Source organism: Marmota monax, unplaced genomic scaffold (genome assembly GCF_021218885.2).
Source record: "Marmota monax isolate L192 unplaced genomic scaffold, Marmota_monax_Labrador192_F-V1.1 WCK01_AAM20220418_F8-fsc00220, whole genome shotgun sequence".
In the NCBI taxonomy this organism is placed as follows: Eukaryota; Metazoa; Chordata; class Mammalia; order Rodentia; family Sciuridae; genus Marmota; species Marmota monax.
In genome coordinates this window covers 2,204,367-2,220,441 of record NW_026693909.1, presented here as the reverse complement: position 1 = coordinate 2,220,441, position 16,075 = coordinate 2,204,367, and the positions used below count along the sequence as shown (strand labels likewise).

The following is a 16,075-nucleotide window of genomic DNA, read 5'->3' as shown; positions in this document are numbered from 1 at the left end:
GGAAAGAGAGAAATAAGTCTTATGATTTCATAGGTGGAGACCAACCCGTCAGCACCTTGTAGCCCTTTCTAAGTATGATACAGTAAGTACAGTGAGATGCACATAAAGAACCACAAACTGAGCCAGGTGAGGTGGCACAGGAGGCTGAGGCAGGAGGATCGCGAGTCCCAAACCAGCCTTTATAAAAGCAAGGTGCTAATCGAATCAGTGAGACCCTGTCTCTAAATAAAATACAAAATAGGGCTGGGGATGTGGCTCAGTGGCCGAGTGACCCTGAGTTTAATCCCTGGTACCCCAAAAAAAGAACCACAAACTGGATCCATGCAGCCTTTGCACACCATTTAATCAGGCTCAATCTCATGTTGATGGTGAGCATGCTGGTGTGCATGTAGTGTCTGGTGGTTCAGGAGCATAGACTCTGAGGTACTAATTGTCCCTCTGGCTAAGTAGTGTGATTAGAAATCTGGACAGAGGTGTGTCCCTGCTTATAACTGGTAAGAAGAAAGCCGCAAAGTCTTGAGAAGACTTCATGGCCTTGTTCCTCACAGGACTGTGGAGGTCTGTGCACATCGATGACCTCCGGAGGTCCACAGTCATGGCCTCTGATGTGACCAAGCTGCAGAGTTTCACCATCAGCCAGCTGTTCATGCCAGGAGGCAGCCCTGAGCGTGAGTTGTAGGTGGCAGTCTGGGAGGTGGGGGAAGGCGGGTGGAAGGAGCTGAGCCCGGCAGCCTTCTGTGGTGCCGGAGTCGGTGCTGCCATGCCTGAGTCATCTCTGGTCTCAGCACCTGTCCTCTGCAGGAACTCAGGGTGTGCCTGGCTCACAGTCCAGATCGCCAGGGCCACGGAGGGCCATCGAGCGCACCCAGGGTACCAGCTGGTGTGCTGTGGGTCATGTGCCAGCTCTCAGCCCAGGCTGTGGGCCAGCTGACCAGTGGATTTTGTGCTGATCTGGAGGATCTGGGGCCACCATGGAAGCTTGGGACAGGGGAAATGGTGGCGAGATGCAGCCGAAGCACAGATGTGGTACCACCCACCCCTTCCTTCTCCAAGTGGTAACTTGATCGTGTTTCCTTCACTTGCAGCGAAAGGCAACCAGGAGGAGGTGATGGAGGCAGAAACCAGCAAGTCAGGGGAGGTGACAGAAGAGGAGTTGGAAAGGGAAGGTCCTGAGGAGATGGGGTGTGAGGCTGCGGATCTGAGGGACAGTGATGTGAGTTCTGCGGGAGCCCGTGCAGCTGTTCTAGGGTCAGGCTGACCCCTGACTTCTCTCTTCACTTGTCAGGACTTACCAGGACAAGATCTGCCATTCCCTTCTTTATGAAGCCCCCTAGGTAGCTCTGCCCCTTCCCTCAACCTCTGACGAAATCCCTGATGTCTGCCACCACCTTGCCAGTGGTCCTCAGGGGGTCAGGCAGCACACGGGTCCCAGCCCAGGGAGGTCAGTAGGTCGGCCTCGCCTTGGAGACTCACATGAGGCCATCCTCTCAGGGGTAGCTTGGCTTTCACCCTCCCTGGCCACGGCAGCAGCAGACGACGTGCTGTCTCCCTGGCAGGCACAGGTCCTGGACACCACCCGACTGCTGCGGAGCTGTGTGCAAAGTGCCGTGGGCATGCTCCGGGACCAGGAGAGCTGCCCGCGCAACGTGAGGAGAGTCACCGTCCTCCTCAGCCTCTTGAGCGGAGTCGGCAGGTGCAGTGGTACGAGTCGGGCCCCTGCTTCTCACCCTGCTCCAGCAGGCCCTTCCTGAGCAGTGGGCGGCAGCTGGCGTGGCAGCTGGCGTAGTCGGGCTCTTGACTTCTGCTCTAGAGTTGGCCTGCCCAGAGGGCCCAAGGCTTCCCTCTATGGGGAAGCCAGACAAGCAGCACCATAGAGCCTGCACCTTGGTGCCCCTGTGTGCAACAGATTCTGTCCCTTCTGCCTTTTCACAGCCGCGTTCTTGCGGATATCCAAGGAGCGCCTCTCTGTCCTTCTGAAGAAGCAAGAAGAGAACCAGCTCCGCACTCTGAAGGAGTGGGTGGGGCGAGCGGCTGCGAACCAGGACGCGCTCCAGGAGGCCGGCACCTTCAGGTGCGGAGGGTGGCCGGGGCGTGGGGACCTCCGCCCTCCCAGCTGAGGGAGCGCAGCAGGTGTTTCTCTACCTCTGAGCATGCAGAGCTTTATTTCTGCTTCAAGAGCCCAAAGCAAACCTGGATGGTAGTCTTGAGGGGTATTGGTCCCCTGGATGGTGGTCATGGGGGATTGTTGGTCACCTGGTTGTGCTCATGGATGGTGGTCATGGGGGTTGTGGGCCTCCTTTTTCTGCTTTTGTTTGCTTAATATTTTTCATAATAGAAAACAAACAAACAAAAAAATGTTCACAGGATGTTTGCCAGCATGCCATAGACCGCAGCCAGTTTGCCTTTAGTTATTAAAATTGAGATGGTGGTGTGCAGGGAAGTAGCAGAAGAACAAAATTAGGACCCTGGAGTGTCATTTATTGGCTGTGGACCTTTGTCTTCAGTCTTGAGATGACCTTTGAAGACCCTGTGCTGTGGGGACAGGAGCATGCATGGGATCTCAGATGGTGCTTGAGCCCACCTGTTGGCAGAGATATCTCAGGCCACTGAGATCCTCCATGGTCCCCGAGGTCTGCCCTTCTCCCCCGACTCCCTGGCTCCAGGCCCTCTCCCCGGATGGCCGCAGTGGGAGTGTGGGAACAGGCAGAGTGTGGGCAGCCAGGGCCCGGGGTGCGGGCTTCCCCTCTGCGGAGCCTCTGTTGGGTTTTCTCTCCTGTGCTCCTGACTCCCTTCCCGCTACACCTCCTAGAGGGGTTTGTGAGACCGACACTGCACATCTTACGCCTCCCCGATGGACGGTCTCCATTTCCTAGCACACGTCCAAGCCCTGTTCCCGTCGCCCCTTTGCCACTGTTGCTCTGGCCTTACTGGCCTCCATTTTCATTGCTCCGTGGACTCCACAGCACTCAGGACAGACTTCCTCCCTGTGGTCACCTGCAATGTCCAGGAACAGCTGGACCTGGGGCTGGCAGGGCCATGAGACGTCATGACACTTCACCAGCACTGTGTATCTGGGACTTAATGTCACGTACCCTCGGGGCTAGATAGCTGGCTCCTTGGGGTCCTCTACATCACAAGTCCTGGTTTTTAGTTCACCATGTTATGTGGCCTGCTGCTTTCGATATTCTTTTTGATTCTCAAGTTGTTTGAGTTCGGTCTCTTGGAGGCCCTCTGAGGGGACTGCATTACTCTTGAGCACTTCCCAGGATGCTCAGCTGTGCCCAGCCCAGGGCCCCTTTCACCTCACCCTACCATCCTCTGTGCATGTTCTATTTTGGGGGTCTTAAGTGATGTTCTTGTATAATAGGATATTTGTTCTCTCAGTAGATGTTTTTAAATCCTCCTAGAATACTGGATATTGTATATTCAGAAGTGTTTTCTTCATACAAAAGCCCTCATTTTTTTTTTTTTTGAAACACAATTTGTAATTCTTGTCCTTTACCACAAGAAATTGTGGAAGTTTTGTTACGTAAAAGCACAATTTAATATGAAAGTGAAATGTAGTTAATTCAACCAATTAACCACAGTCACTCTAAAGTACTCAGGGTTAGTTACAGAAACACCAACAACAAAGGCTGAATTCTAGATGACCGTGTTTTCTTGTTTAACGTTATCTAGATCAAATTTACTTTGGTCCCTTCATCTTTATTATATTTTATCTACAGCTGATTTTTCTTCTTGCAATATTTATTATTTTTAGTGAATTTGGTGATTATTTGATTTGTTTATAGAACCTCGATGGCTTGTTCTGAAAAAAATCACTATATAAAAAAGCTGCATGGGCTCAGGCTGAGGCTCAGTGGTAGAGCCCTTGCCTAGCAAGTGTGAGGCACTGGGCTTGGTTTTCAGCACCGCATCTAAATGAATAAAATAAAGGCCCATGGACAAGTAAAAAATATTTAAAAAGAATTAAAAAGCAGCAAATATTTATTCCACTTTTTCAAAATACTAGTTACTGTTACTAGATGTAGAATTAAGTTCCATTCTTGTGTTGCTTCTAAACTTAAGAAAATTGTATTTGTGAGTCTGTTATACTTAAGGAGACATCAAGATCACAGAACTGGCTGTTGTGCTAAGCCACTGTCCCCTGTCCTCTGTCTGCCCCTGCTGCAGGCACACCCTTTGGAAGCGAGTCCAAGGCATGGTCACCCCTCTGCTGGCCAGCATGATCTCTTTCATCGACAGAGATGGCAACCTTGAGCTTCTGATCAGAGCACACTCCCCAGTCTGGGTCCAGGACATGTGGATGTTTATTTTCCGTGACACTAAGTTCCTGAATATTCCGCTTGTGCCGAATAACACAAGGTGAGTGACAATCCACGCAGCACCTCAGCTGCTCCCAGTACTTGGGGAAGCGGAACATTGTTGGACCCAGCTCAGAGGCCAGGCATCCTGGCAGCTTTGTTCTGTGTCCTCTCTCCATGTTCCTTCTCTCAGGGCACCTGTTAGAGCGAGAAAGCCAGGTTCAATCCGGGTGCAGTGGGGACACTGCCCTTTTGAGAAAGCGTGTCCCCCTGTGCTCTTCCCAGTTCTGTGTCGAGCCTCCCCCAGATTCCTGTTCAGATTGCAAAGACTCCAGTTCTGGAAGGTAGCCAAATAAGATGCAGGAGAGGCACAGGTGCCAGCACCAGAAACCTGCCCATGTGGCCTGCTTCCGTTCTGTCTGTAAACACAGGTTGTGAGGCAGTCTCCAATTCCTGTACAGCAGGGTCCCTGACTGGCTCTGTGTGGTCTGGGAAATGGAACCCAGGTCCTTGCACGTGCCAGGCAAGCAGTCTACCATGGAGCCAACTCTGGCCCACGGTATTTATTTTTAATATTTTTTTTTATATTTATTTTTTAGTTGTAGATGGATACATTACGCTTATTTTATTTATTTATTTTTTATGTGGTGCTGAGGATTGAAACCAGGGCCCTGCGTGTGCCAGGCGAGCACTCTACCGCTGAGCCACAACACTAGCCCCCCCACAGCACCTTTTGAGGACTGTGTCACATGTCCTCTGGTATTCAGAGCACCGTCTCAGGAACCAATTCTTGTTCACCTCACCCCACTGCAGATCCAAGAGTGAGATGTCCTCCATTGTGGTGCAGAACCATATGAGCCTTCCCGAGGGTGCTTGCAACAGTGTCCCCTTCAGCTGGAGAATCAGGGACTATCTGGATGAGCTCTGGGTCAAGGCCCAGTATATCACGGATACAAAAGGTGAGCCCTGCTCAAGTCGGGCCTGATTCAGCCCTGTAAAGCAGCCTGTCCCCAAGAGAGGCTGCCTGGCCTCAAGAGAGGCTGCCTGGCCTCAATCGGGCTGACAGTGGCTAGCACCTGGTAAATTCCAGGACTTTTAGTTTTCATACTTTGCGTGCGGAATAGGCTAAAGTTCTTTTTTTTTTTTTCATTTTGGAATTTCTGCTGAAGCCTTTAAGTCCCACTGTGAAGGAGCCGTTAGGTGATGTGGTGGCTCTCTGGCTGGCAGTCTGGTGAACTGGAGCTTGTTCCAGCAGCTGCCGGAGCTTCCTACCTGCTGCGAGTTCACTGTCCTGTCAGACCCGGGAAACGTCCCCTTTAAGCTTTCTCAACAGCTGCTGGCAACAAAAGGGGCGTGTCCTCTTTTTTCCCTCCTGAGTCACATGAGCTAGACAGTGTGCTCTGCTGTCACATTCTGGGGGTGAGGGTTGGCAATAGTCATTCCAGAAAAGCCAATGCCAGTGCTTTTTTTGGAAATGACTTTTTTGAGAAGTCATGCTTCACGTGTGAAGTCATCTTTTCAACCTTTACTTGAAGAACCAGTCAGTACACTCGAAGTGAACTTGCTTTTCCGGTTCCATATTCTCCCGCTGTCCCCTGGAAGCAGTCTGTCTCCTGCTGAGAGGGTGTTTCTTTACTCGGGGCAGCACCCGGCCTGGTCCTGCTGGTCCCCAGAGTGTGCAGACTCCCCACCTGCTGGAGGCAAACCTCTCGGGTGGTGCAGGCTCTGACCCCAGCCCTGAAGAGCAGCCCACTCGGTCCTGATGCCCTGGGAACCCAGGACTCCTGGGGCCCATTGCACCCGACAGACGTGTAGCACAAAACTCAGGCTACCTCAGACGTGCTTTCCTGTTGGGGTGGCGTGTCCTTCCTTTCCGTGTCCCCTCGTCTGGACATCTCCATTCTCTATTCCTATAAAGCAGCCAACAGGACCTTGTCTCCACGCTGCCCCGGGGGGCTGTACTAGCCTGTGGGTCCTTCCTGGGCAGCGAGCTTCTCTCAGCTTGTGGCTTTGCTTCTCTCAAGCCACTCTGGCTTCTTCCCTGCAGGACAGTCAGAGAAGTTAGTGGAAATTTTCCAGCAGACTCCCCTGGGCATGTTTCTTGCCCAACTCCCTGAAGATCAGCAGCAAGAGCTGGTTCAGTGCTACTCCAGGGACTTCCTGCTCTTGACCATGAGAGTGTCCAACCAAGAGGAGCTGGAGGTAGGTGTCCATTCAAGGTCAAGTGTAGAAATTGCACGAATGGACTAGGGACAAAGAGGAACTCGGCTTCCAAGGGCTGGTGCCAGGCTGAGAATATCCTCTGAGCTGCTCAGACCACAGGCCAGTCCTCGCCACCCCCCAACACCTCCTGGAATGGGACATTCTAGCACCTTGACAAGCTCTCCAGTTTTCCTGGAGACCTCCTTAAATTGTTGAGTTTCTCTTGACAAAATTAATGTAACTGACCTCCTAAGATGAGTATAATAAGTGAAATTCAGTGGAACGATTGATACTTTTCTGTTTCTGGAGAAAATCCACCCGGCTGCCTGGTAGCCACACTCAGAACGGTGAAAGGAGGTGGCGGGTGTGGGAGAACATACTGCAGCCAGCGCCATGGAAGGTCAGCAGGGTTTTCTTGGGAATCAGCAGAATATATCCTGATTTTTTTAAAACAGGTAGAAGCTACAAGTCAGCTACACAGAGTGTAATCGTGTGGGGGTCTGGAAAGCTTTGCTCACCTGCTCAGCCCCCACCTACCAAAGTCAAGAGAACATTAACAGTCTTCAGATGCCACTTGTACCTGCCCATTTGGCAAAACCAAGTTTTCAAAAGGAATGGTGGAACTGCGAGGCCTCCCGGGCAGGTGCTGAGCAGCGATTATGTGGCAGGTGGTCACAGCGGCTCGTCCCCAGCTGCAGGCCATCCTGCTAGAGCCAGCGGAGCCTGGGCAGGTGTCCCAGAAAGGCTCTTCCAGCTTTGTTTCTGATCATGAAGAATTAGAAATGATTTAAGTGTCCAAATAAACAAAGGAGGGACAAACTAAAGTATGGCCATTTTAAAATGGTTGTTTCGCAACCATTGAAAATGATGTGTTCCGCAAGTAAGTGATAGAGTAATTCTCATAGTCTAATCTTGAGTGGAAAAATCCTCAGATCCTGATCTGTGGATGATTCTAAGGCGTAGCTAGGAAAGTGGCCAGAGGCTCTACTGAAAAGCAGTCGGGAGATGTGAAGTCTGGTTTGTAATTCTTTCTTTTCCGTGGTTTTTTGAATAGTTCTGATTTCCCGCAGGAAAACATCTCTTTATGATTGAAAAATGCATACTAAAACCCTTCGAAACCCCAGTTTCTGCAGATGGCCCTGTGGTCCTGCATCTGTGAGCTGCGAGCAGCCTCAGGGAGGCCGGAGGACGGGCTCTGCTTGCCATGGGTGCACCTGGCCTATCAGCATTTCAGGACGCGGCTGCACAACTTCTCCAGAATCGTGACCACCCACCCGCAGGTTCTGCAGAGCCTCACTGAAGCGGCACAGAAGCACGACATCGTTGGCAGTGAGATGGTAGGATGGCCCTGTGGGAGGCCCAGGCCCTGGCCCATCCCCAGGAGCAAGGGAGACCCTTCAGGGGCATAGGAGCCACAGGCAAAGAAGAGGGTGGGTGGAGGGCGGGTGTCCCGCAGGGTCACACAAGCGCTGTCCTCCTCTTCCCAGACACTGGATGTGTTGGCCGCCGTGGCCTGTGCTGAAATGCTGACGGGAGACACCCTGAAGCCGAGTGCCCAGGCCTGGCTGCAGCTGGTGAGGAAGCTATCCATGCCGCTGGATCTCGTGTGCTCCGATGGGTACTTGCAAGGCAGCGGGAGCGTGGCCAGAGCTGTCGCTGCGGAGCTCAGGTGAGACTTGGGGCCCGCCTGTCCCTGGCCCGCTGGGCCTGCGCTCACCCGTGGGCTCCAGGTCGAGACGCACTTAGCAGCAGGGCGGGCACATGCTTCTGACACAGGGGGCTCTGTGCACTCACGGTGCCTTGACGAAGCCTGTCGACAGGTGCTGGAGACAGGAGAGCCACGTGCACATAGGCCGTGGTGCCCCAGGGCCCAAAAAGGCTGGCAGGTTGCTCAGCTGCACCTTGAGAAATACAGTGGTGGCAGGGAGCCGGTGGAAGGACACGGCGGGCAGGGCAAGCAGAGGGGCAGGCCTTCAGGGTTGAGGGCGTCACAACCTGTGCTGGACGGTGAGTGTCAAGAGGCACTCCCTGTGCCCAGTGGCAGTGTGTGCTGAGGTAGCAGAGGGAGACCCCAAGTCCTGCTGGCCAGGAGCACTGCTGAGGGCAGGGCTGGGGGTAACCCCTCCTGTCAGCTCACCTTCCCGCGCTGCCTGGAGCCTGCCCTCTCCTCTCGTCTCCTCCTCCTGTCTCAGAGTCCTCTGTCAGAGCTGAGTGTGTGACACCCTCTTGTACAGGACCCAGTGGAATCGGGTTTTCCCGCTTGCACTCTTTGTGGAGCACGTGCTCCTGGGGACTGAGAGCCAGATTCCTGAGCTGTGTCAGCTGGTGACCAAGTACGTCTTCTCACTGGACAAGGTGAGCACTGGGCACATCTCTTGGTGGGATGCAGGTCAGTGCTGGGCTCTCACCTAGCAGCATAGGGAATGCATGCATTTTGTCTGGAACTTGCTTGTGGAACTTGCTTGTGGATGCTTTGCAAGGGCTAAAGGGGTGGGCTCCACCGACCTCCAGGATGACCTTGGAGCAATCAGTGGGACTATGGGAACAGACGACCACTGAGCCTCTGCTTCCAGTACCAGATAAAGCTATGACGGTACAACCAGCGGCTTTCTCTGAGAAAGCCACCATCTCTGTGGCCAGGCTGTCTAGCAACAACGGCCACTCAGCACAACATGACTTTGGTCCTGTGACTGTCTCATGAGTACCCCCTGTGGGTAGAAGGCCATTGGCCTCCTTAGTGCCCTCTGTCAGGGTGTCTGTGCAAGGCCACTGCAGACAGGTGTGCGGCCTTTGAATGCAGGCCAATGCTCTAAGAGGAGATTGGCACAGGTGCCAAGTGCCAGTGCACCCCGACTTTTCCAGAATGTCCGAGGCCCTGTGCAGGATGGTCTGTGCAGGCCAGGGCTTGCTCACTCCCAGGGTCAGGTGCCCACACTGCTTCTTGCCTGCCCCTCTGTCCTCCTCAACAACCACCTTCCAGCCGCTGGTCTTCGAAGGCTGTTCCTGCTGCAGAGCCTGTGGCCGTCCGGCTGGGACCCGGGGCCTCACACGTGCGGGCTGGCACTGGCCCCTGAGCTGCACCCAGGACCCACGCACACTCCAGCTCATGTTTCATCGCCCTGAACTAAGTCCCTTGTCTAGCTGGAAAGCACAGGAGACCTTTCACAGAGTGTGCTAATGGACCATGGAACTTGAGAGGTTTTTGTTTTTGTTTTTGCATTTTTTGAAACAGGAAAAAGACATTTTATTGCTTTGCAATAAATAGCAAAGGAGAAACACAGGGACTTGTGTCCCAGAAGCTGTGACTCCCCAGATCAGGGGGAACAGAGGGCTCCCCCTATTGTTTTGTTGCTGTCATTCTTTTTAGTTGTACTCTCACAGTAGAGTGCATTCTGACCTATCAGACATATATGGTTGAACACGATGTGGAGTTACGCTGGCCGTGTACTCACATGTGAACGTAGGAAAGTGATGTCCGATTCATTCTACTGTCTTTCCTATCCCTATTCCCCTCCCTTCCCCCTATTCTATCTCATCTGGTGAACCTCCACTACCCGACCCCCACCCTGCCCACCTATTGTGAGTCAGCATCAGCATATCAGAGAAAACATTCAGCCTTTGGTTTCGGGGATTGATTTATTTCACTTAGCATGATAGGCTCCATTTCCATCCATTTACTGGCAAATGCCATAATTTCATTCTTTATGGCTGAGTAATATTCCGTAATGTGATTTATTTCGTGGTGCTAGGGTGGAACCCAGGGCCTTGTGCATGCCAGGAAAGTGCTCCCCAGCCCAACTTCCTGTGTTTACTGAAGCCCATGTACCCTAGACTGTTAGTGTAGCACACACGGTTCAGAGTCAGAAGCCCCAGCACACACTGAATGCCCATGACAGGAATCTGGAAGAGTCGTGGGGGCGGCCATACAGTAGTTAACACCCGTCAGCTGCAGCTGAGCAGCCGACCAGGAAGTCGCAGAAGCAAGCCTGCAGTGGGGCCTCCCAGGCCTCTGGGTCTAAAGGAGAACATGCAGGACAGGGGCAGGGTGATGACACAGGTGCATGTGCCCTCGGAGGAAAAGCTTAGGCGGGTGGTTACCTGGGAGTGGAGGGGACTTGACCTGAAGGGCAGCCGTGCAGCCACCTGGGTCTCCATGTGATGTTCCTTTAAAACATGCTCTAGCCAGGGGTGGCGGTGCACAGCTGCAGTCCCCGCTTGAGGCCAGGAGTTTGAGAGCAGCTTGGAAAACACAGGCAGACCCCGTCTCTAAATCAATCACCCAATCAACCAATCAAGGCCTACATAAATACTCAAAAAATGCCCAGGTCTCTTAAAGCTTAATGGTGTGTCTGCAAGGCCACGACGTTATTATTTAATGTTTGAAAACACCAGATGAGGGAAGGGGGTAGACCCGACAGGAGGAGCGGAGAAGAGACCTGGTGATTTAGTCCTCGTTTTTAAAAAGCAGCAGGCCACAAAGAGTTGGCAGCCTGGGACATGCGAAGAACCCTGAGGCCTTGGGCTGCCCCAGGGCACAGCTGACTGGGGGGACCTCTGCTCCCCCTCGCTGGGTGCCACCTCTCACCAGGACTTTCTTCTCCAGTGTCTTCAAGAGAACTCCAACCTCAAGACCCAGAGGCCTTTTATGGCTGTGATGACCACTCTCTGCGAGTGCAAGGAGCAAGCCAGCAAGAGCCTGGCCAGGTGAGGGGTCTGGGCTCCAGGGAGGAGGGAGCGCTGCCCCTGGGGGGCCCTGCCTGGGCCCATCGCCTGCTTGGATTCCAGGTTTGGAGTGCAGCCGTGCCCCATCTGCCTGGGAGATGCTCAGGACCCTGTGTGTCTGCCCTGTGACCATGTGTACTGCCTGCCTTGCATCAAGAGCTGGCTCGTCCCCGGGCAGATGATTTGCCCCTACTGTTTAACCGACCTGCCTGACAAGTTCTCTGTGACAGTTTCCCGAGAGCACAGGTAAAACACTCAATCTCTTTAAAAGTCTTCCTCTTTTCTCCATCCTTTTTTTCAAATAATATTCAGAACTTCAATTTTTCTTCCGTCTGGTAAAAGCCTGGCTTTGGAGAGCTGTCTAAAGTGAGGCTCTCACTTGGGCACTTCTTAGACATTGGGTGCCTCAGAATTCCTCTCTCTCCAAGATATCACATGTCCAGCAAGATTTTGAGACAGCAAAATTCAGACAATATGAAATGAAGCCCTTGAGAGAGACCAGCTTCTCCGTCCTCTGTTGCGCGTGGGTGGCGGGTGCGGCGTGGAGCCCAGGCCTGTACGTGCTTGGCAAGCCAGCCCTCTACCACAAAGCCACACACCCACTCTGCCCAGCCTCTGGGGGTAGGGAAGAGAGCTATAGCTCTGTGCGCTTCAGACCGTGGTCCTGCTACGCCAGTGGTGGCTTTCCCATCTTTCCTCCCAACCGAGGGGTTCTGTGACATGCTTGGGCTGGTTCAACGGTGGAGCTGTTCTTGGAGGAGATATGTGTAGATGCTGTCGGCAGTTGCAAAGACCAGCCGATCAAAGGCAGTGCACACTTGAATCTGATGGTGTAAAATGAGATGTTGTGTGAATCTCAAATCATTCTGCATGCAGGGATTCGGGAACACGCTGTCTAAGCCTTCTGACTGGGTTTGCTGCCGTTTCCTCAGGGTGGCCATTGGGAAACATGCCCAGTTCCGGCAGATGTGCAACAGTTTCTTTGTGGACCTGGTTTCTACTGTCTGCTTCAAAGACAATACCCCTCCTCAGAAGAGCGTGATTGACGGGCTGCTGTCTCTACTCTTCGTGCAGAAGGAGCTCTTGAGAGATGCTCCCCAGCGTGAGTTGCTTTCTTCCTTCAAACCTAGATTCAGTTCCTCTCCATTTGGTGCCATGATATGAGCGAAAGCATCTTTTTCTTTCTGGCTAAGGACACCGGGAACACACGAAGTCTCTCTCACCATTTGATGATGCCGTGGATAAGACTCCCGTCATTCGCTCCGTGGTGCTGAAGCTGCTCCTGAAGTACAGGTGGGAGCGGCTCCCTGAGCGCGCGCCTCTCCAGGGCCTTGGCTTCTCTGGGTGCGCCATGCTTGGTCTTCGTGCTGCCACATGTCCTAGCTCATGGTTGTGTATAGACACTGTCCCCGAGGGGCATATGATTTGACCATGGCCGAGGGAGTGCTGGGGAGGGATCCTCGGCGTGGTGAAGCAGGCAGAACCCCTGCATCCAGAGGGGTGTTTCTGACCCTAGCTCCACAGCCCACCCCAGAGTATGATTTGTGGGGGAGTAACTCAGGACCTCCTTCACCCTTGGCTTCCTCCAAGTCCAGTTCCACGGCGCATGGACTCTGTGTTTTCTTGGTTAGATGGGCGGTCCGTGTTGTCCAAACATGGTGTCTGTCATGTTGTCCAAGCTGGCTGATCCTATGTGTTCATCAGGCTTCAGTTCTCAGAGTGATGGTGGGATTCTTTGGTGGGGAAGGGGTCCCTGAGCTGAATTCTTAAAAATAATACTAAGTGGGGATGGGGTTGTAGGTCGGTGGTGGAGTGCTTATCGAGCATGTGTGAGGCACTGGGTTTGATCCTCAGCACCGTATAAGAATTAATAAATAAAGTAAAGGCATGGTGTCCATCTACAATTTTAAAATATATTTTAAAAAAGTGAGACAGTAATTTGCCTTTTCAACATGTTGCTATTTGTGATGACATTGCCAAAGCACTGATGGGTAAATTGTGGGCCTCTCTGCGTGAAGGAAATTATAACCAGAGTCATGGTTTACTTCTCCACTGTGAACATGTAATGTTTTTAATGTTGTGTAGCAGCAGGAAATAGACCAGAAACACTCCAGCTGCATAGCAGAGGATAGTGGTTATCTCAAAGCATGCCACTCCTTAAGGTCTCCGGTTTAGAGTGGCTGCTACCCTCAGGCCTTGCCATTTTGCCTTAACCAATGAGTACCAGACCACAGATCTGTAGTGAGGTTAATGAATATAGGTAGGTATCTACAACAACAGGTCGTAGAAAAAAGATGCCAACCTCTCACAATCTGCCTTGCTCAGCAAACCAAGGCTTTTCCAAATGACCAATGCCTAATGTTCAGAATCATGTGTGTCAAAAATGATCCAGCAGCTAGGCATGCAGCTCAGTGGTACGGCTTTGACTAGCCCCCAGGGAGGCCCTGGGTTCCTTCTGTAACACTGGGAACAATCCACAGCAGAGTAGACTGTGTGGGTGTCACGTAATTGAAAGTGAAAACAGAACTGGTGTGGTCTCAGGCCCCACAACCAGCTTTGAGAAATGATCACTTTTCAAGGGTTGGTACAGTATCGAAAAAGAATAGCCCCAAATATATGCAAGGACTGTTAAACATTTTCTCCTTTTCCAACTACATCGTCTGTAAGGCCAGATTTTCTTCATATGCCTCAATGTAGCATCAGAAGCAGGTGATGGAAGTCAGCTGTCTTCTCGTTAAACTAGGCTTCCAAGAACATGAGGGTTTATTCTTTTTGTCTTACATGAGTTAATAAATACTCTTGAAACTTTTCAGTTTTAATTTTTAGTACCATAAACATTGAAAGATTTGACCTAAATAAACAAAAAATTGTCTGCAGTTCTCAATAAGTTTTAAGAACAGCTGGTCTGCAATATGGAATTCCATATTCCCCCGAGACTCTGATAACATTTTTAATAAAAAGCTGTTAAATCTATATACTTCCATATGTATGTATTATACCTTTATACACACAGAGAAAAATAGATGGGCAGATGATTGGTTAGTAGATGTTCTTTTGTGTAGGGTGATTCTGCCATCCTGATATAACCAGAAATAATATCGCTCTTTCCACAGCTTCGATGCAGTGAAAGATTACATCCAGGCCTACTTGTCCCTGTTAGAGAAGAAGGCCTTCATCACTGAAGACAAGACCGAACTGTACATGCTCTTCATCAACTGCCTGGAAGTAAGCTTCGTCGCTCTGCTTCTGCAAACCATCTGAACCATGTGGTCTACTCAGTGGCAGAGTTTCTGAAAACTGACAGGATGTAGCTTTACGCAGTGCAATTAACAGATGTTTCTTTCTCACGTGGAAAAAGAAAGAAGTTTCAAAGACATTGCTCTGTCCTTAGATGTCACACACGTCACGAGCTGTTTGGTGACATTTCTGTCACTGTCGTACACCACTCACTGGTGGTATGTGAGATCTCCACCTAGCCTGTAAAGCTGTCCAACGTTTGCTCGGTGGTGAAATCCCCTAAGGATGCGTTTCTTGAAGGTGTCCTGTTGTTAAGCAGTACGTGTCTATTGACAGTCGTGCGCACGTTTGTGTAAAGTGGAAGGAACCGCAGCCTGGATGACTATGTCACAGGGTTAGCCAGGGTCGTCCACAGCTGGTGAGATCATGAATCCTTTTTTTTTAAAGAGAGAGTGAGGGAATTTTTAATATTTATTTTTTAGTTTTTTGGCGGACACAACATCTTTGTTTGTATGTGGTGCTGAGGATCGAACCCGGGCCGCACGCATGCCAGGCGAGCGTGCTACCGCTTGAGCCACATCCCCAGCCCTGATCATGAATCCTTTTTATTTTTATTTTCTTCATATTTTTATTCCTTCATATGCCTCAATGTGGCATCAGAAGCAGATGAAGGAAGTCAGCTGACTTCTGTTAAACTAGGCTTCCGAGAATTACAGGAATATAAAACAAAGCCACTCTGCTAAACATCGTTAACACATGTGGGTTTATTCTTTTTATCTTAAATTGTACATTTTTTTCTTTACAGGTTTGCTTTTTCCATTTGTTTTCTATGATCCAAAAAATTTATACTCCGCTCTACAATGGCGGTCTTTATCTTCCCTTTAATTCTCCCAGCAATTTCAGAGGGTCAGAGACTTGCCTATTAAAAAAGCATAATATTCTTTTCTTTCTTGTTCTTTGTTCCTCAGGATTCAATTCAGGAGAAGACCAGCGCTTACTGCACACAGAGTGAACTCCAGTGCCTGAGGGAGGAAGGCCGTTTCCTCCAGACCTGCTCCTCAGGGAGACGAGGCCAAGGACCTGCCACTGCGGCATCTGTCGAGTACCTGCAGGAGGTGGCCAGGACCCGCCTGTGTCTTGACAGGGCTTCTGACCTCCTCTTGGAGATTCAGGAGGGCTCAGGCAGGTCTTCCCTACCTGGGAGAAGTTGGCTCTGCCTAGAGAAGTTGGACAGTTCCTTAGGGTCTTGCTGACCCTTACCATGTTCCCCTCTCCTGGGTGTGTTTTACTGAGTTCCCTAGAAGCAGGCCCTCAGTCCCCAGTCACTGACCAGTTTTGTCCTTGCATTCTCAGAGCTGGCTGAGGAACAGCAGTGCTACCTGCGGCACGTCGAGCAGTTCTGCACCCGGGCGGGGAACGACTGGCACCGCGTGTACCTGGTCCGGAGGCTCGCGAGCCTGCGTGGGATGGAGTTTGTGCAGAGCCTCTCCAGGCAGGGCCGTCAGTGCCAGTGGGTGTTTCCCAAGGGAGTCACTGCACAGCAGGTGAGGGCAGGACCCTGGCAGAGCGGGCAACTTCGGGCACCACTCCCCACCCTGCCCCACCTCCCA

The 16,075-nt window shown here is 51.6% G+C and overlaps 1 protein-coding gene across 3 annotated transcripts in view; it reads left to right on the top strand.

Moving 5' to 3' along the window:
• Positions 1–16,075, top strand: part of Rnf213 (ring finger protein 213) — a 95,101-nt gene that overhangs the window by 58,800 nt on the left and 20,226 nt on the right. For 2 of the 3 annotated variants that reach the window (XM_046463189.1, XM_058585272.1), the window contains exons 32-48: positions 549–668; positions 1,086–1,213; positions 1,557–1,701; positions 1,933–2,071; positions 4,174–4,365; positions 5,118–5,263; positions 6,352–6,506; positions 7,631–7,843; positions 7,994–8,175; positions 8,741–8,861; positions 11,110–11,210; positions 11,292–11,474; positions 12,161–12,330; positions 12,422–12,521; positions 14,342–14,453; positions 15,434–15,647; positions 15,819–16,009. In XM_046463189.1, coding sequence (XP_046319145.1) covers positions 549–668; positions 1,086–1,213; positions 1,557–1,701; positions 1,933–2,071; positions 4,174–4,365; positions 5,118–5,263; positions 6,352–6,506; positions 7,631–7,843; positions 7,994–8,175; positions 8,741–8,861; positions 11,110–11,210; positions 11,292–11,474; positions 12,161–12,330; positions 12,422–12,521; positions 14,342–14,453; positions 15,434–15,647; positions 15,819–16,009 — 2,612 coding nt within the window. The remainder of the gene's footprint in view (positions 1–548; positions 669–1,085; positions 1,214–1,556; positions 1,702–1,932; positions 2,072–4,173; positions 4,366–5,117; positions 5,264–6,351; positions 6,507–7,630; positions 7,844–7,993; positions 8,176–8,740; positions 8,862–11,109; positions 11,211–11,291; positions 11,475–12,160; positions 12,331–12,421; positions 12,522–14,341; positions 14,454–15,433; positions 15,648–15,818; positions 16,010–16,075) is intronic. The other variant, XM_058585273.1, reaches the window with a different exon arrangement.